We start from the raw sequence: 20169 nt of genomic DNA, 5'->3' as shown, positions 1-20169 counted from the left end.
ATGCAGGAGAGGTGTGGAGCAGGTATGGTCATTAAAACACAATCAATATGCACACTCAGCTGCCTTTGTCTTCCTCTGTCTCATTCTCCTACTATCTGCAGTACAATTGATCCACCCGCAATTAGGCAGGCTTGTCGAACAGACCAGGGGAAATGTTGTCCCACTTCAGACTTCCCTCCCTCCAGTGCCCGAGCACCTGATCGATGGTACAGGGTGACCCATCCAGGTGTGTCGGCCCCTGAACACTCACCACTGCCCCGTGAAAGTGTGTGTCCTCTACGCTGCTTGGATCTGGCCCTGTAGCACACATCTGGTTGCCGAGGGCGACCCACCTGTGCGTATGTGAGCAGTGTCATTGAGACCTCCTCACTCTGCACAGCATCATCGAGCCAAAAATAGCATTAGATTACAGTTGGCCAAGTGTAAAGTCCTGTGAGGAGTATGAAAGTACAACAAAGTTTTTAGTGCAGATGCTTTAGCTGCAAATTAAGGCTGGGCGACATGACAAAAAACAGTATCACAGTATTTTTTTTTCTCTCTGTACAAAACAAATAAAAATCCCTTTTACTGTTTATTTCCTGAAGATAAACAGTACTGCTTTGTAATTTATTTGGAGGAAGAAACTCAAATTTCTTCCTCCAAAGTCTGAACTCTGCTCCAAATAACATATCAGTATTTTACTGACAGAGGATTGGCTGTCGACCTCTCCATTAAAAAGCCCCAAGCTGATCATTGACTTTTAGAAAAAAAAAATCTTGAAATGTTGAGGGAGAATCATTAAGGACTAAAATGAATCATAAGTTAGAAAGAAAATGTATTCATGCACAACCAGAAAAACAACAATAAATACTCAAATTTACTTCAGAAAAAGAAATCACAAGATATATTCTTTACATTTCGATCTTTCCTCATATTTAATTAGTTAATTAAGAAATTATTTAAGCTCTTTTCAACTGAACCCAGTATGGCATAATATTGTGCTGTGTTCATTACAGCAGTTTTTAGTATATTTTGCAGCCATGAAAACCCTTTTAGGGAATAATTGCCATCATAAAAAAGTGTTTGAAAAATAATAATTGTGGCACTTGCACCTTAATTCATATCTTGTATTATTGAGGTGTGATTTCAATTACAAATAATGTCTAACATCAGTAGGTGCAAAATCTAATGGGTTCAAATGCAATATCCTCTAAGATGTTAATTAAAAATCAAATTCATTTTAGCTTTCAGATTCTTTGTCATTTGAACTTTATTGAATCCATCTAGCAGCACTTCTTATTCACTCAAGTCAACAGTGACCATGACCCAGCTGTTTTTATTTTCTTCTCCTAACAGTCTATTACTAAGCAACCATGACCCTTTCTGCTCTTTGATCCCAAAACATTTTCACGTTAACTTTTGGATTGTATCATTTTTGAGTTTCCTATGACCGTGGTCAGACAAGAACCTTCAGAAATTTCACTTCAACTGTTGCCATCTGTACCCTTAGACCCCATTCACCACTAGTGCTCCATCCCATTTCGCCTCCAGTGCCCCTGCGAGTTGTCCCTGTCCATTATAACTGTAGTGTGTGCGTGTGTGTGTGAAGCATGTTTATTATGGCTCACTGTGTAACATTGTTGAGACTCAGATAAACAGCCCTCCATTGGGTGCATGGACACACACTACCCATGCTAGTGCCTGTCGGAGTGCACTCACTAATACACTTGTAGCACACATCAAACACTTAAACAGTCTAAACCTACAGTCCCGCCCCTTACTTCCCTTTAAATGTCATATGTACATTTCTAATGGTACAACCTTCAAATTTTAAACCATAGGAAGCCGGTCGGATTCCCAGGAGCCAATGAGATGCCGGCGAGGCAGATGGATATGAGAGAGCCCCAATCAGATCCCACGCTCGGATCAAAGTAGGAGTTTACTCTGCTGCATGTCCGTTTTCTCCCCACTTTGGTGGTCCTGACCTGAGTGCCCTGGGTCCTCCCTCCAAGGCTCTGTTTTTTGCCAGGGTCATGCCCAAAGAGCTGCAGACGTTTGGTTCCTAAAAGTAGTGGTGCATGCTTTGGACTGGAGCATGGCATGATGGGAACAGACTGTGCAGCTAGAAGGAAAACAGACCCTTTAAAAGCCCTTAAAGTCAGTATAGAATGTTGTGGTGCAGGTGTTCCTTTCCCTTTGAAATGCATTCTCCAAATGATTCATGGTGCACATTTTGGCATGTGGTCGTAAGCAGAAATAAAATTATGATTGAGCCACTGATAGCAAAATATAATTAGCGGTGCATACAGTATAATGCTAATTTACTCACCAAATACATAAATAACAAATAGTCTTGAGAGTCACTTCCACTGTGAGGGCTGGTTTATTTAGTTATAAAAGTTAAGATAGACCTTGTTTCTGCCAACCATAGATTTACCAGTAACCTTAACATTAATGGAATGAAGTCAGTCAAGTTTTACTGTATACTGGACATTTTGCAAAGGGTGTCTTACTGTTGATGGGGTATTTAAATAACCATTGCATGTGTAATGTTTTTCTAGTATTGTATAAGATATTATTGATACATCAGGAATGAAGTACTGTGTTCATTTATAAATTTAGCTTATTTAGCTTTATTTTTTCTGTATTGCATTTCATTACAAATAAGATATGCACACAAGTGAAGGATGCTATGTGGAACATTTTTAACAACTTAAATGTAGTTAGTTACAATATCGAAATAAAACCTAGTCTACAATAGTTCCTCAGTAAACAAAAGTGTTCTCAGCTCTTTCCTTCAGTGACATTTCTGCAGTTTGACGGTGTTTGATTAGCCTGATCGTTTCCTCCGCCCTGAGCCCAGCTCTCACTTCACCAAAGGCCGCTGAGAGCAGTGCTGATGTACTGACCAGTACTGACCAGGGCTGCACACGTTCCACAAAGGACCTTCATAGGAGCACAGACAGTGGGTCTGGGCACAGAGTACTGCATGTCACCTGTACTTACTACTACTGTAGTAGTGTGCGTTTAGGTCACTTTGGATCACATGACCTCATGCATCTGACGCAGTGCCTGTGATGCATACCAAGTGACCGCTGGTGGAGTTATGTGGTACACAGCAGTTTATAACAGCAAGTTCAGAAAACAAAATGCATGAAATTTAGCCAAGTAACGGTTTGCTTGTTTTGAAAAATTTAGGCTGTAAATATTAAGTCTCTAAGTGAACACACACATGCCACTAAAACATTTGCCTTTGGTCTCTGTCTCTCTGGTAAGTATCACAACAAACAAATGCAGTGGAAATAATTTGTCAATGAAGACTTTGCCTCATTCTCTTTCACTGTGAATATCTCTGTTCCTAAAACCACTGGTGTGTGTCAGGCAGGAGATGTGATGTGACATTCTTTTGGCCGTTAGAGGCAGCTTTCTCCTCCAGGTACACTGCTGTATTTGAGAACACAGGACACACACACATAGGCACACACACACGCACACAGCTGGGGCGCTGGGGTGCTGGATATGGCCCAGCATTTTAGCAGATGGCCTGGGTGCTACGCTATCAGTCACCATAGTAACATGCTCTCTTTTTCCTCTTTCCCTCTGTCTTTCTCTCCGTCTCTGTAGTGCTAAGAGAAGGAAAATGGCAGACAAGATTCTTCCGCAAAGGGTGAGGCTGCATATTTTTACCTTTGTTGTTGTTGATGTTTTTATGTTTGTCATTATTTTTGCATGCGCCACTGCAGTACAATCCCAGTCAGGGGTAGCCAGGTTTCCAGTCGCAGAGGCCGTATCATTAAATGCGATTCCCAAATAACCAGAAGGTACGGGATTGTTTTGCAGTAGATTTGGGGGAAAAATTGGCCAGGAACTGAATTTAGATTTGAAAAAAATAAATAATGCCAGACTAGCTTTTTGCCACATGTTGTTTGATAGCTCTATTTGTTTATTAGTTTTGGCCATCGCCGTGAGAACATAGAGCGTCCAAAAGCTTATCCCTTGCTATAGCCCAGACAGGATAGATAGCATGGCTTGGGGGCGCCACTCCACTCCACTATAATGAGTCACGGATAGGGAATGTCTGTCTGCTTGGCACCTTGGCCCGCCGAAAGCCAGAGAGATGGAGATAGGAGAGGAATGAGAGGGGAACAATGAAGCGGCCATTTAAGTGAAAAAAGCCCATAAGAGGTGAACCAAGCCCTTGATGCTGGAGGAACTTTGAATGTTATGGTAATGTGATGTTGGCTGCATCTCATTTGGACCCCCCTGCGTACCCGGAATGAAGTCGACCTGCAGGATTTTGATGGACCGAGCAGCAGCTTAGGGACATTCACGGCTCCCCTTCTGCGCCCAGTGAGGAAGTCATAATAAGAGGGCACTCATACAGAGAAATGATCTGTCAGGCCGACACCAGCAATCTGAGCACTTTATTTTAGTGTGAGTCACATCAGTCACCGCCAGCCCAACCACTGTGGACATTGTCATTTTGTACAGATGTGAGCAAGGCACATGTTACAAAACCTCTATGAAGTAGCAGAGTAATAGACAGCACAATTATTGATGAAAAGAGATATTAAAACAATTCAACCAATGTATAGAACCTGCACAGAGTCTTTTAAAAATTTGACATGGTATATGGTATGTCCTCAGAATCGATAAAACTTATTTTGATATTGGATGTTAGTAAAGGCCTCAAAAGGCCATTAAGTGCATTACATTCAGAACAGTATGCACTATCAAATTAACTAATTAATAAAATAAGTACTTACCAAAATGCCCCAAAAGACCAGTAGGTACACTAGTTGCATTTGAATTTACAATTTGAATGATTTATATACAAGATACAACTTGTAAAAAATGTAATACTTACAGAATTTTACAAGGGAAACTTGCTATATATTCCCATGCAAGGGAAGGCAGCAAGAAAGAATCTTTTTCCCCACAGAAACCGGTCCATGTCATTCAGTTAAATCAGATTGTGAAATGAAACTGTATGCCATGTTTGTAGATCCGTGAGCTGGTCCCAGAGTCACAGGCGTACATGGACCTTCTGGCCTTTGAGCGTAAACTGGACCAGACCATTATGCGCAAACGTGTGGACATCCAGGAGGCCCTCAAGAGGCCCATGAAGGTACTGAAAATATACACTTAACATTAGCCCTGTTTAATTGTCTCTTTTAAACAGTGGTCTGCTCTGTGCCCTTGTGTCAACAGCAAAAGCGTAAACTAAGGCTGTACATATCAAACACCTTCAACCCCGCAAGGCCCGACGCCGATGACTCTGACGGAAGCATTGCATCATGGGAACTGCGAGTGGAGGGGAAACTGCTCGATGATGTGAGTATTATATTTACATTTGTATGCAATAAGTTGTCTTTTCCTTTAAATAAATTATTTTGGTTTTACCTGAATAGACCAAGCTGGCATTTTGTCTGATGACTTAAAAGTGTGCTATAAAACGGCTACAGCAATGGTTTCTATTACTCTTTCATTTATTAGTACTAATATTAATACAATTAATACAATTACTATGGATGCAATGGATCAGACCTGGACGACTGAGGGTCTACACAGGCAATTGCTATGGCAATCACTACCCTATTTTTCAGAAATACTTTGCGGTAATATATCCAACCACTGCCAACACTTTTCCACTAGAGTCCTTTCTAAAATTCAGCATCATGTTTCTTAGTTCATTCAATTAAAAAAAAAAAAAATAATAATAATGTAATAGCTTTGAATTGCTCTTATGAAACCCAGGTAGCAGAGTAGCTCCTCATGATTGATATTTTTGAGGTTTGTGCAGAGACCAGTGAAGCATGAAACATAATGATCTTACAGCGTTTGTGCTTTGTAAAAGGCTCTGATGTTAGCACGCTGAGGTACGGCTGTCATCTGAGCCGGAGGAAGCGTTTTCACAGACCACAAATATTTCTGCTCTGCTTTAGAGGAAGTGGACCCTGAGAATGTTGTGTATTTGTCATCTTACTCAGGCTTCTCGGGGTGTGGTGACTAATACTTCTGTGAGAAAAGCTATTTTGTGTTATTGCATTAGCTCATGTCCTCTTCTCTGTTTCAGCCTGGGAAGCAAAAGAAGAAGTTTTCCTCCTTCTTCAAGAGCCTGGTCATTGAGCTGGACAAAGACTTGTATGGTCCTGACAACCATCTCGTGGAGGTAAGAGGTAGCATGTCCACTGACCTCTTACATGCATAAGTATGGTCATCTAAGAGCCACTTCTAAACACAGCATTTAGCCAAAAACAGAGTAAGGTAATGACAAGTGCTGTAAAGTAAAGCTATATTTACATGAAGGATTATTGAGCAGACAACTTTTTGCCTCATATCTACACTAATTACACACATTTTACAATACAACTCTACACTAATTAATATTTACTAATTATCATTTGATCAAAGATGTGTCCTTCAACACTAAAAAACAAACCCAAAAAAGTTCCTATTTGAATAATTACGTTTTGGATAACAAACATCAGCAGCTTTTAACATAACAAAGTTTTACATGCCCATGTGAGTGCTTCAGGGAGTTTACTCATTAAAACTAACCATTAGTTGTCCTTCACTTTGATTTGGACAAAACAGATTTACTGAAAACCCCACTTTAGGAAGTTATGGAGTGAAAATGATGACTTCTCAAGGTTTTCTCTTTTTAAGAGTGTTTTAGTGTGGCACTCAGGTGCTCTGCTCTAAATGATTTCCATCAAGTAGTCTCTCTGCCTTGAAGCACAATCATAGTTTAATCAGTGGCTCTGATTTGAGGAAAGCATGAGGGGCACAGTGAGTCACAGCTCAACAGTGGAGCAGAGAAACAGGTCACACTATTTCTAAGTCTTACAGCCCAATACAAACACTGTGTACTGTTCATATTTAGAAAGAGTGCTATATTCTATAGACAGATAACTTACTTAACTTAAAGGGCACTACACAAGATGATCTCTCAGTATGTTAAAGAGCCCTCTTGTGGTCAAAAATGCATCTTGTTATTGTTTATTGTTGGCTCTTGAATTTTATTCTGTGATAAGGACAGTTTTCTGACAATATTCTGGAGAGTTTCAGAAAAGTTAGTAGTTTCAAAGCTTACAATTATTTTCACACCCTACTCTTCAATTTTACATAAAAAATGATAAGATACAAATTACTTACAATGATATTAACTAAAACACTTAGATTCAAGGTGACACAGTTACACACCCACACACATCCACGATTTGAAATACTGCAATGAATATGAACATTTATTTACGGTACAGACAGTGAAATAATTAGCGCTCATTTCAGTATAGAGCTAATCGAGCCATCTACAAGTTGTCATGTTTCGCCAGGGATCATTGAATTAGCCGCACTAACAGAGTGTGAAACAAACTGTGAAGAGACACGACCAACATGAATGGAGCCAGCTGCGGTTAGGGGGATGTGCTCTGACTTCCTGCTGTGTTCTGATTGGTCATTTAGTGGCACCGCACGCCTACCACCCAGGAGACGGACGGCTTCCAGGTGAAACGGCCCGGAGACGTGAGCGTACGCTGCACTCTGCTGCTCATGCTCGACTACCAGGTAAGGATCACTAAGTTATAGTGAAATTTCATTAATTGTCAGACTCAATATTTGATTGGACAGATTGGATAGTGAGTAGGTAGGTACTTCGCTATTTAATGTAGTTAAAAAAAATATGTAGGTATATTTATTTTCGTAAAGATAGTTGGTCATTAAAATGAGCTCAACAACAATTTCTTTATAATATAACTCCATGCGTTCTTAATATTAGAGGTTTGAATAATCAAACATAAAAAATGAACCATTGGAATACGCCATGTTTGAAGTAGAATTATTCTTAATGATCACTAACTGCGACGACACAATCCCAACGTCTATTTAAAAGCTGCTACACCTCCATTTGGTACCTATTACTTTGTAATAGATTGTAGTATGTCTCAATAACCTCAAACATTTGATAATATTTAGTACGGCTGCAACCACTAATATGTGTTCCATAGCCAAATGTGATATAAGTGTTTCATTAGAGGAGACAGGATAAGCACATGTGTTCATAGGTAACATTAGTAATGTGGTTGTGTGTGCAGCCCCCACAGTTCAAACTGGACCCCCGCCTGGCCCGCCTGCTTGGGATCCACACGCAGACACGCTCCTGTATCATCCAGGCCCTGTGGCAATACGTCAAGACCAACAAGCTACAAGACTCCCATGACAAGGAGTATATCAACTGTGACAAGTACTTCCAACAGGTACAGAGATTTGGCCATGACAAGAGTTACTACAAGAATATACAACTAAGCATTTTTCGTTAAGACATGTTTTTTTTATAGATTTTTGATTGTCCCCGACTGAAGTTTTCTGAAATCCCCCAACGTCTAACCAACCTCCTGTTACCTCCTGACCCTATTGTTATCAACCATGTGATCAGGTATGTTTTGATTTGGAGTTGGTGTATGACTTAGATAGCAGATCTCATATCTCAGCCCTTCACAATGCCTTTTAGTTGTTATAGAAAATGAAATAAATTTTTATTAAGCTTTAACCATATTTTCATATTTTTACTTTTATTACAAATCTATAGTGTCGGCCACTGCCATGCCGATAATTTGTAATTTTTAAAATACTTCATCCCCCACAGAGAGCAACAGACACCTAATCCAAAATGGATAGTGACAGAGTAAGTGCTGCAAAAGAACATGTTTTCAATACACATATATTTTAGAGTGATACAATGGGAAATGCCAACGCAAACTTGCAAAGGTGTCCAAAGTAATTCAAATGTCATAATAAAACACATTAGCTTGTATTGTTTTTTCTGGTGATTCTTCATAGCCTATTGAGAATCCAGGCACAAAGGATTAAATAAATAGATAGTCAAAATCATTATTTCTATGTTGTCAGTGTGGACCCCAATGACCAGAAGAAGACAGCGTGTTACGACATTGATGTGGAGGTGGAGGACCCTCTGAAGAGCCAGATGAGCAGCTTCCTCCTGTCCACAGCAAACCAGCAGGAGATCGCCTCCCTCGACAACAAGGTGACATTAGCATGCCGCTACTGTCAACACCTATTTATGGTTTTCAACTTAATACATCAAATAACATCTAAGTAAATATTTGCTTTACTGAGTACCATCAGATAAACTAAATCTAAAGATAAACAGGGTTTTAGGATTAAAAACATGGCTGAAGTAGTTTTAAAACAAGGACTAACCCAGAAGAGGACATAAATGTGGATAAAGTTAACCTAATTAAAACAAGGAACATTACCTGACTACAGAGTACCCTGAGTACCATCTGTAGTGATGGACCACAACTGAACAGAATTTTTATTATAGTGCTGTTAAGATTAAGTAATGACTGTACTAGTAGATGTAGTATTCGCAGCTGTTGCAGTACCCTAAGTTACTTAATTCTAAGTCAACAGAGAGAGGGACAGAGATGAGAAGAAAGAAATGTATAAAATATTTTCCCTCTTTCTCCTCCTCCAGATTCATGAGACCATTGAGTCCATCAACCAGCTGAAGATCCAGAGGGACTTCATGCTTAGTTTCTCCAGAGATCCCAAGGGCTACATCCAAGACTGGCTCAAATCCCAAAGCAGAGACCTTAAGGTTATTAATACACACACATACTTGGCACTTCTCTCAATGTGAAATGCTTTATGAAGCAGCATCATACGTTTTGGAGAAGACAATCATTAATTATAACAATCTGGATGCGTAAATTAATATCTGTAATTAGTTAAAAAAGCATGTGTCCTCTTGTTGTTGGTAGTTGATGACAGATGTGGTGGGGAACCCAGAGGAGGAGCGCAGGGCAGCATTCTACCACGAGCCCTGGTCCCAAGAGGCCGTCAGCCGCTATTTCTACTGCAAGGTGAGGGTGCAACACCCCCGCTTCATAAATTTACAGGCTTTTTTTTATTTTTTTATTATTATTATTTAACTATTTATTAATCCCTGTGTGTGTCACCTAGCAATGGTATGTTTTCTCTTTAGTGCCTAATCACAAATACATTTAAATTATGTTATCTAGTTTTTTCTATTTTTCTTTTTAAAATTTTGTGTTTATGTTTGTTGTATATGATGGTTGGTGTTGCAATGTTGCATAGAACAATATGGTGGATGAAGTTTTAATTCAGAATAGGGATGGGTGATATTCCAAATAATTAATATCATGATTTTGAATTTTATCACAATTGTTTTTATATTGCCTTCAAGAGGTAACTGGTTTAATTCACCTGTCACACACTCAGGGCATTGATGAGCCTCACCAATAGGAGGTGTGAGTGGGAAAAATGTCTTTGTTTGAGCATAGAGCTGCATTCATGAGAAAATTTGTGAATCACAATATGGCTGTTTTACCGAAATAGCAGATCTTCACAGGGATGAGAACATGTTTGGATTTTTATCACCATAATGCCCAGCCCTAATTTAGAATCTTCATTCAGGGAAGAAAACATTGTTTCTGCAAACACTGATATAGCATTATAGTCCATTGTATTTCTTTACTACACATGTTCACATTATAGTGTGAGGTGGGATACACCCTACCAAATGGTCACACAGAAAGCCAACAAAACATTCACTCGCACCTTCACATACTTCACCTTTACAATATGGATGGTGGTAGAGTACCCCAAGAGTTATAGCAAGAGTTCATGTATACTCTACCAAGAAAGGAGTAGCCAAGAATCAAACTCACAACCTGCATTTTTATTTACAATTTGAATTCATTATGCGTCCCTGTTTTGCTCTGACAGATCCAGCAGAGAAGGCAGGAGCTGGAACAGGCCTTGGCAGTCCGCAACACCTAAGCAATGGTTTGTCTTTACTCGACACCAATAAGAAGTTATCATCAACACATGGGAGACATTACATGCTGGACTCTTGGAGCGCCATTACTATCAGCGTGTAACCAATTGCGGGGTTCAACATTTGACAAACTTCCTCTTAATGCTCCTGTAAATACAACATAACTCCAAATCATCTCAAACATGTAGTCACCTCTACCGTTTTTATATTGTATTGGCACGTTTTTGGTTTTTTTTAACGAATGTAGGCGCGAAGATAAGTGCGACTGGGTGCGTATTTCGCCTCATTAATTAAGGGAATTTGTTGAGTTTGAAGTAATTATTTACACCAGCAGAGTTGAGATTACAGTCTGGCACATCGAATCACGGGACAATGAAGTAGAGCTATGTATAAACTGGAGGTGTGGATGTTTCTACAGCGTCTCTCCTTTGATTGAATCAGTGACTATGTTCACATGCACACCAAAAATCTGATCATTATCGTTGTGCTGATATCCTGGTTGGACATATAAGTTGATGTAATAAGTTGGCCCAGAAAGTCTCATAATGTTTGAATTTTTATTTATACAAAGGTGTTCTGCGGTTATGTGTGAGATAAATAACAGCTACATAAACACATTTGGACAAGTTTTGTTTCATTTTGTTTAAAGGAAATAAAGGCTGTTTTCAGTTTCTGCGCTGGTATCGGTTGGTATCAGCATATACTTAAAGCTAGTATCATATCGGAACTGAAAACACTGGATTGGTGCATCCCTAGTTATCAGATTATAGAAATGCCATGCAATCAGATGTGTGCAATCTGATTTCATTCTGGTTGTTTACACTTGCAGCAAAGACACAAATGAAAGAGAAATGGTTAAAGATGGAGATATTTTAAGACTCATTATACAGTGTCTTCCAGTTACACAAAAAATCCACTAATTAACCAACACATGTCACTAGGTGTTTTTGATGATCAGATTTCTTTTATGCATGTAAACACACACCAAAAATCACATCTAATTATTGGCTTATCTGATTATGTTATCAGATAAGCCATTTAAATGTACCCAGTGAGGCTCACAATGCCAGTATTATTAACTTGAGCTCCTATGTGTTGTCACAAATTAGTAACACGTTTCTTTGAAGGAACAGCGTTTCTTCCTTAATCATGGAAAGTTATGGACTTGAAGCTGTGTTTTTTGTCCAAATCACTCACTGCCTCTTCCTTGTGTAGTATTTAAATGTGTTGACAGTGTTACCAAAGGTTGCAACGAAGAAGAGAATGCAGCGATAATGGCCAATGTAGGTTTGGGTTCAGTAGAAATTGCCTTTTAAATCTTCCATTTGTGTGTAGCATATTGATTAGTAAACCCAAATAAGCCCCAAATTAGACCTCAGCCAATCAACTACAGGCAATTTTTAGTGTACGCTCATCTGCATCTGTCCATTTTAACTGCTTTTTTGTTACTTTTTTCTAGAGATGTGAATGTAAATAGTTTTTTTTTCCCTTTAAGAGGGTCAGCTGTACAATACATGACACACTACCTTTGTGTTTTGTGGAAATGGGGGGCTGGGTCATATGCTGTAGTAAAGGGAACATCTCCATGTCTTTTGAAAAGGTTGCGTTCACATTCTAGGTTATGATTATGTCATAACTTCAAATGGAGGGCTGTATAATTCTATGGGAGATTCACTGTTTTTGAAAGAAATATCCAAATTCAACAAATGTTGAACCATGTTGTTAGTTGGAAATTGGCTCTACAAACTTGCCATACAAATCTTATGGCTTAAGGTCCTTTCAACTGACAAATACTATGTCTTTTGGGTTGAATAATGGCACCACTTTCTGAAGCTTTTGTGATAGAAATTATTTCACATTTGTTTATTTATGCTGACAGAGAAGACAGAGGAATTTTTATTTCTTGTGAATAGGCCCTGTAATTGCAGATATATTAACCATAAAACCAGGTCAAAATTGAATTGTGACAGTTAAACACCTAATTTTACCACCATAGTCTGACCTGTCCTCCAGCTCCATTTAAAACTATGTCATGTGAACGCAACCTATTGGCTGGATGCGAGTGTCCCTGTGTGTACTATCTAGGCTTGGATCCTTTTAAGTTCCTGCCTCCTGTCTGTCTAAAGCTCTAAGCTGTAACAAGATAACATTAATTTCAATAGAGTAGCTGTACCACATTGTCTGATCACCTTCACACTTTTGTATGACACTTGACTTGTATGTATATGCTGTATTGTCCCATTGAGATTTCATTGTTTCAGCAGTCAGCTCTAGACGGGACCTTGCGGGGTTTCTTTGCACTGTGCAGTCGCTCTATCTTCGGAGACTCTGGTTGGATGATTTCACGAAGACCTATGCATGCTCTGATAACGCAGTATATGTAAATAATGATAAGTCTGGCATAGCAGCCGGTGTGTTAAGATCCATCGAATGCCTTCTGGACATTACTTTGCCAAAAATGAAAACCCCTACCAGCAGTAAGTGTAGGAGAGATTTTGTGAGCTGTTTTTGTACTAAGTAAACAACAGATGTGGGGTCAGTTATTATTATTAATAGTAGTGTATGTCTGAAGTCTTCATTGTGCGTCCAGGGCATTAAACTTTTCCACTAGCACCCCCTTGTGGACTAAATGATGAACGGATACATCAGCAGACTACTGTTAGCAGCAGAAGTTCAAGACACTAAAACTATTACTGTTGCCGTGTATGCCACTTTTTTGCATGTTTCAAACGACTCAAACGTTCTGCTCTTTTACATATAAGGGTTACCAACGTGAAGGCAATACTATGTGAAATCCTGTATATCAGTAAAAGTAAAAATGAATTTGTGCTTTCAATAGTTTCACAACAATAAAAAGGGAAAAGAGCTGTGACACTGCAAGACAGCCTGGATGTAAATAAAGAAGCGCTTGCCAAAGTTTGTAAATGCCATGAGATCTTCTGTGTTTTTTCCACCTTGAACAAACATTTTACATTGAGTTCCATTTATAAGTTAATTATTAACACTTAATACAAACACTGATGAGAGAAATAAAGATATGGCCAAATTACTTTTATTGTTTAAATATTTGATAACTGAGTATATAGTGTAGTCTTATCTTTTCTAGAGGAATAATTGATAGAGTTTCAATAATGGAAAAGTACTACAAAAGATGATTTGTAAATCTCAAATACTTGAAATGCACAGTATATATAATCCTTGGTTGTGTTTTAATTCATATTTTAGTTTAAATTGGGTGAAGCAAATCTAGAATCGTAATTTACAAAATTGTTTTTAAAAAAAACACATTTGTAATATATTTCCTTAACATTATTTTAACAAAAAAGGGTGTGTTTTGTTTGTAAGCCTAGTAGTTCTATTAGTTGTAGTAGTAGGATTAACAATTTGAGGTTTCAACACTCATTAAAGTATACAGCACTCCAAATAGCACACTGCAGAGGAAAATTCTTACTAGCCCATGTAGGTTTGTAGGACTCAGCCAATTACTGCAGGCAAATACTTCACTTTGCTCTGGAACTGATTATGCCAGCTGGCACAAGAGCATACCAGGGAGCTTAAGATAATAACAGTTCCCAAAATCCAACTGAATACCCCCCCCCCCCAAATCCACATAAGTTTCTACAAAATCTACCATCTCTGTGCTTATTTACATTATTACTAAAATAGACCAGCAGTTTAGTTTGTCTGATTTAAATGTAGCTTATGTAGCTGTAGAAGTAGGCTGTTGGTCAGAAGTGCTGGACAGACATAGCATTCAGAGCTGACCACAAGGAAGCAGGTGGAGGTTTTCCTTGACAGCGGTGCCGTAATGCTGACTACTGCCACGTTCCTGTGTCATAAGAGCCCCTTTCACCCCGCTCCTGGGCTATTCTCCTGAGCTAGCCACCCCTCACACAGAGATAATTTGACTTGGGGGAGGTTAGGGCCTTGGTGTAATAGTGTAAAATGAGCCATTCAGACGTTTTGACCAAGTGGCTGTGAAGGTTAACCACCTTCATTGCACCAACATTGCAGCGCCTGGCACGGTGGACTCAACCCTTCCTCTGGGGGATAGGGTGAATCCTCTCCCCAAAGACATATGTGCAGGGAAAAAAACACAGGGTGGAGAATTATAGGTCTATTTTGGAACAAACTGCTCACTGCGTCTAGGGGTGCGATGGGGAATTGGGAGCAAACTGGAAAAACATTTGGTTTATTGTATGACAAATAATGTTAAAAAAAAAAAAGCGCCAATGCAGAAATAAAATGTTTAATTCTCTTTCAGACATCCTGTCAAGACAAGGCAGCTGGTAGCACAACTTCCACATTCAGGCAGACTATGTCTTATTACCTCGATAAAAAAATACAATAAAGGCAACAACTGAATTGTCTTTTGGTGTTTGTGCCAACCAACGTATAAATAAATGAGCTTCTCAGTACATGGTGAAGTTTGTGAGGGGCAGAACATGTCTCAACAAGACTTCAAAAGCTCATGAGTCAGAAGTAGTGAGCAGAGGAAATACTGCGTCAGCACTTGCTTCACTGCCTTGATTCAGCAGATTTGTTCCTATTTTGTTCAAGGGAAACAACTCCAGCATAAAGATACAAAATATTACAGTACAATAATTCACATTATTCTAAACATTTAGGTTCAGTTCAACAGGCAGTACAGCCTGGTCCCAAACAGGAGCTAGGTGCTGTTGGCCTGCTCCTGTTCAAACAGAGCCATGGCTAAGTGTGAGCGAGAGCCCAGTCCCTCCAGGTTACTGAGCACACAGCGGTGGTAGATGTCCTCACTAAAACGTGGGTTACAAACACGCCTGACATACTTCTGAATGAGCGCAGGCTCCACAGCTCTAAACACATGGAGTCCAGAGTAGCGCACAAATATGTCATACACGTCCATGCTCTCCAGCAGCTCCTCATTGTCCAAGATGTCAGCAGCCATTTTGGTCCGTGCAGTCATGTAATCAGCATTATAGAAGCAAGCCTCATCAAAGATGTGGCGGTCAAAGTGCCCATCCCGCAGAGACTCGGAGGCAAAGGACGAGGCGGCAGAGGGCTGCTGGTCACGGTACACTATGGCAGGACTATACTCCTGGAAGTGGATGGGGAAAAACACCTGCCAGTTACTGATGGCATTCATTCTACAGCGATTGAGGAAGTCTGCATTGACTTCTGTCCACACACTGGCCAAAAAGAACAGAGTGTCCACTGGGTGCTTCTTGGAGATGATGTCCATCAGCTTCACCTGGGAGGGCACCTCTGTCTTCACACTAATCCAGGGGATTTTGACATCACCATAGCGTTTTTCCACCTCACCGATCATTGCTTTAATGCCTGCAAACACATCTGTTTGGCTGACGCGCTGAGCATCAAATGGGTCATAGATGAACAAAAAGGTGAGTAACACATTATCATGGGTGTCCAGAGTATTCATGACATACATATCCAGGAAGTTGCTGACATAGTCCTGGTCCTGGGCAGTGACAGGGAGGATAACCTGCACTCGAGTGGCCTCAGTCACATAAGGCATGGGAATAATCTCCACTGCACTGAGCGGCCGCAGCAGGTTCACCCTCTTCACAATCACCTGACTGTGGCCCTTCTGAGTGTAGGCCTCCAGGGCCAGGTCCAGCATGTACTCCATCCCTCGCGTTGGGTCAAAGCGCCTGTAACCATTCAGTAAGCGCCTCTTCTGGAAGCGGAGCTGAGGCTGGTACCTCTCATTCAGGCGCTCCACGGCGATCTCTAAAACAGCGACCACATCGGCATGGTCCGCCCCTCGGATCTCACACTTTGGAGAACTGTCGACGCATGAATAGATATGCTCCTCTGTGAAGTACTCCCAGTTTATCACTTCAAAACGAGTCCGCGGTTTGAACGGTGGGTTTATTCCAATAGGCCAGGTGACTCCAGCCCTTCCCTCTGGAGTTAGGTCACTCAGGTTGTTGATCTGCATCTGAGGACATACATACAATAATAATTTGTTTCATTTGAACAGTTACACTTCAAGACAAAAATAGAATAAGAACATAATCACTACTTCTCCTGAATATATATATATATATATATATATATATATATATATATATATATATATATATATATATATATATATATATATATATATATATATATATATATATATATATATATATATGAGCATAAGTCATGTCAAAACAGTCACGTTATATAATTATAACTTTAATAACAGAATACATCAGACTATAATGATATTGCAAAGTAGTATTTTATGGTCTTAACTAAAGTACCTCACCCCATGCTCTGAGCTTTCTGACATGTATAAATGTTGTACCAGTCTACAATTTTCTCCCTAGCCAAATTGGGTGTGGTTGAAAGTACACAACCAGCACTTTCACAGAGCGCTCATCCACAGACTGGCACAACACTGTCATCTGATAACATTTCCCCAAAACAGACCTGCAGCTGCTGAATCTGCCCATAGGTCCAGTCCAACTCGATGTGGCTGAAGCGCTTGTGAAGGCGGTACATGAGATTTGGCTCAGACACAGGATGCACAGTGAAGGTGTTTTTAAACTGCGGGCTGTCCTCGCGCTCAGGGTCAGCATTTTTCCCAAGCTCAAAGTAGCGATAAGTCATCTCCTGTGAGAAAAGAAACATTTTTGAGGTTGTTAGCAGCTTTGTTGTCATATTTCTGGTAATTATCTACTACTCTGGCCAGACATCTAATTGATTTTATTTTCTAATTAGTTTGGTCCCTGGTGATTTGAGTGGGATTTGCATGGAAGTGGAACAAATAGATGCAGAATGGATTTAGAACAGATAGAAATGGATGCAATAGCTAAACAACCAATTGGCTGTGTCCTATCACCAGTATAATGGAAATGTTTAAAAGAAAAAGTGGTATTTCTGTTCCAGACCAGCACTATACAATTTGGGGTAAAAATACTGAAAAGCTGTTTTGTCTGATAAAATTCGCAACTGACATTTTCACACAGCGCAGGTTTTGACTTGAATTGATATATCCAGAGGCAACATTAAGAAAAATCTGAAATATGAACTGTTAAACAAATACACAAATCACATGCATTTCAGAACATTTTATAAAGGTGTAAACTACTGAGTTTAGTAGGTTTTAAACATAATTACATATTCTGTGGTTTGCAGAGGACACTACATTACCTAAAAATAGCAGCCTTTGCAATTTACAAATATAGACCATTCAAATTATGACTCAGGTTTAGATTTAATTGAGATCTTGCAGGCTGCCCAATGTTCCTAATGTTTAGCTGCACATACAGAGGTGTCTGGCCAGGCTAACTTAACATAGGCCTCTTACCTGATGGACTTCTACACAACTAAGTCCAAGATAGTCAATAATGCAGCGCCCCAGCCACTCATCGGGCCTCACACTCAGGATGTCATTACGGCACGTATCGAGGTGTGGCTGTAGGCGAGCCAGCAGGCTACGGGACAACAGGTAACCATAGCCCCCATGGCAGTACCGAGCTTTTTCCTCTCCACCAATGAACTCCTCAGCCCTTCCCATGTACAAGTCCTGACCTGCACTGAGGTGCCCCACGAGCTCTGACAAACGATCAGCCTGCATGTAGGTGTCATCTTGGGCCAAGAAGAACCAGTCGTAGTCTGAGCCATGGTGTTGGTGGAGGTGCCTCATGGTCTCATACATTAGCCACACGGGGCGGTCATCCCCATGTGCGATCACTGTCATGCCGTGGGGTACTTTGGGGCTGCGCAGACCCGTGAAGAAGAATGTGCGGTGGAAGTGGTGTGCAACTGTCCGGTTCACCGCCACGGCCAGTGTGTTGAGTGTGGCCCGTGATGTCAGCACACCCACCAAGAGGCGCTCCCTGATTCCCAACTCAGTGTGAATATATCGTGTCCTGGAAAGAAAAGACAATCATATGAGCAACTTTAAGTAGATATAGTTATTTACTTAAGGTTTTGCAGATGATAAATATGTTTATTGCCTTTTTAGCTTAATACTTGAGATTAAAAAACCTAGGTACAAGCACAAGTTTAACATAAATAACACAAAAGTCAAATTACATTTAGACCTTCCACATAGGCTATTTGATTAAACATTATGAGCTTTTTTCATTCTTACCTGGGGACTTTTTTGTGTGGCTTGTTCGGGTCTTTGTGGTATGGTATGATGCGTGGCTGAAAGTCTTCATTGTCCACACCATCTCTGGAGTCCCTCAGAGCATCTCCTCTACCCAGAAAAAGTCTCCCATTGCCTAATTCATCTCTGCAGGAGTCCTCCGTGTCTTGTGTCCAAGACACCATTAGTAGACTGAGACTGCATCCTAGCGATAGTCCCAGGATCAAGGGTAAAGCAGGCCTGAACACGGCCAAAAAGGAGGAAAGTCGCATATCTGGTACAGATACTGGTACAGATACTGAGGGGGCTTAATGAAAAGCTATAGACCGATGGATGATTTGGCCGCACTCCTGCCCTCGCCCAAAAATAAATCTGGGAGAGAGTGGATATGTTCATTTAGAAAAAAGATCCATGCAAGCTACAACACAGCGCTCTTCTAATGCCCCATGTTCAGAGCCAGCGGTACGCGGTTACCTTAGTTTGGAAAAGTACTAAATAGGCTAGAAATGTTGTGTTAAATTCATCCTTCTCACTTTTTCTTAGTTAATGTTGCGCAATCACGATGCGCACACTGTAAAGTATTTTATTATCTAACGTTACCGAAGCTACACAGTTGTGCCTGTGTAACAAAGCGGTAACTTTCTTCAGCCTGCCATCAAAGCTAGCGTTAGGTTAATTAGCTTAGCGGAAACTAAATTTCGCAGATTTCTACAGCCAAATTTCAACGAAAGCTAACAATGGTGTACTAAAGGGTGACCAACAAGGTGAAGCATATAGCTTACATTATGATGATCAGACTAATAAACGAAGCCATCTCAGTCTGAATCGCGTCTTGCACAGCTCCTCCAGTAACGGTATGTGTCTGAGGAGCAAACATCAAACAGAAGCTAGCAGCAGGCTAACAGCGCTCCGGTAAAGAGACTGGTGGTTATCCGCCTCCTCTCCGGTAAACACTGAAAAGAACCAGCGACGCAATCCGTCATTCTCGGTGAATAAAAGGTTAGTCACATTTAGGCTAGAATATGAGGTCCGTTCCTTCAGTACCGGACTTCCTCCAAAGACGACTGCCACACACACAGAAGTAAAAAAAAAACACACAGCTTCCCCCTACGTCGTATCCCCCTGCCTCACTCGCTCCTCATCCCTCAGAGCAGAGCCGCTGCTCAGCGCTGCAGCATCACCTCTGCTCTATACGTCAGGACTGCTGCAGGTTACAGGAAACCATGAGGAAATATGTTTGAGCTAAAAGGTCAATAGTGTATTCAATATGCTAAAT

The 20169-nt window shown here is 40.4% G+C and overlaps 2 protein-coding genes across 8 annotated transcripts in view; one reads left to right on the top strand and one right to left on the bottom strand.

The window, feature by feature from the left end:
• The window catches only part of smarcd3b (SWI/SNF related, matrix associated, actin dependent regulator of chromatin, subfamily d, member 3b), a 32500-nt gene extending 18766 nt beyond the window's left edge, over positions 1-13734 (top strand). For 2 of the 7 annotated variants that reach the window (XM_055230009.1, XM_055230008.1), the window contains exons 3-15: positions 1821-1910; positions 3604-3646; positions 4985-5107; positions 5191-5313; positions 6056-6151; positions 7447-7548; positions 8076-8237; positions 8319-8416; positions 8627-8665; positions 8890-9025; positions 9479-9601; positions 9765-9866; positions 10753-13734. In XM_055230009.1, the coding sequence (XP_055085984.1) occupies positions 1821-1910; positions 3604-3646; positions 4985-5107; positions 5191-5313; positions 6056-6151; positions 7447-7548; positions 8076-8237; positions 8319-8416; positions 8627-8665; positions 8890-9025; positions 9479-9601; positions 9765-9866; positions 10753-10806 (1291 nt within the window). In that variant the 3' untranslated portion in view covers positions 10807-13734. The remainder of the gene's footprint in view (positions 1-1820; positions 1911-3603; positions 3647-4984; positions 5108-5190; positions 5314-6055; positions 6152-7446; positions 7549-8075; positions 8238-8318; positions 8417-8626; positions 8666-8889; positions 9026-9478; positions 9602-9764; positions 9867-10752) is intronic. The other 5 variants (XM_055230010.1, XM_033985780.2, XM_055230011.1 and 2 more) reach the window with 3 other exon arrangements.
• Positions 13735-15039: 1305 nt separating this feature from the next.
• Positions 15040-20037, bottom strand: chpf2 (chondroitin polymerizing factor 2). Its single transcript, XM_033985777.2, has 4 exons — positions 18897-20037; positions 18108-18672; positions 17228-17410; positions 15040-16745 (listed from the first exon to the last, which is right to left on the bottom strand). Exons 1-4 carry the CDS (start codon positions 19163-19165, stop codon positions 15474-15476), a joined length of 2289 nt encoding a protein of 762 aa, XP_033841668.1. The 5' UTR covers positions 19166-20037; the 3' UTR covers positions 15040-15473.
• Between the last annotated feature and the right edge of the window lie 132 nt (positions 20038-20169).

Source organism: Periophthalmus magnuspinnatus, chromosome 20 (assembly GCF_009829125.3).
Source record: "Periophthalmus magnuspinnatus isolate fPerMag1 chromosome 20, fPerMag1.2.pri, whole genome shotgun sequence".
Lineage (NCBI taxonomy): Eukaryota > Metazoa > Chordata > Actinopteri > Gobiiformes > Gobiidae > Periophthalmus > Periophthalmus magnuspinnatus.
The sequence above is the reverse complement of the archived record's forward strand: the minus strand, read 5'-3'. Positions and strand labels throughout refer to the sequence as shown.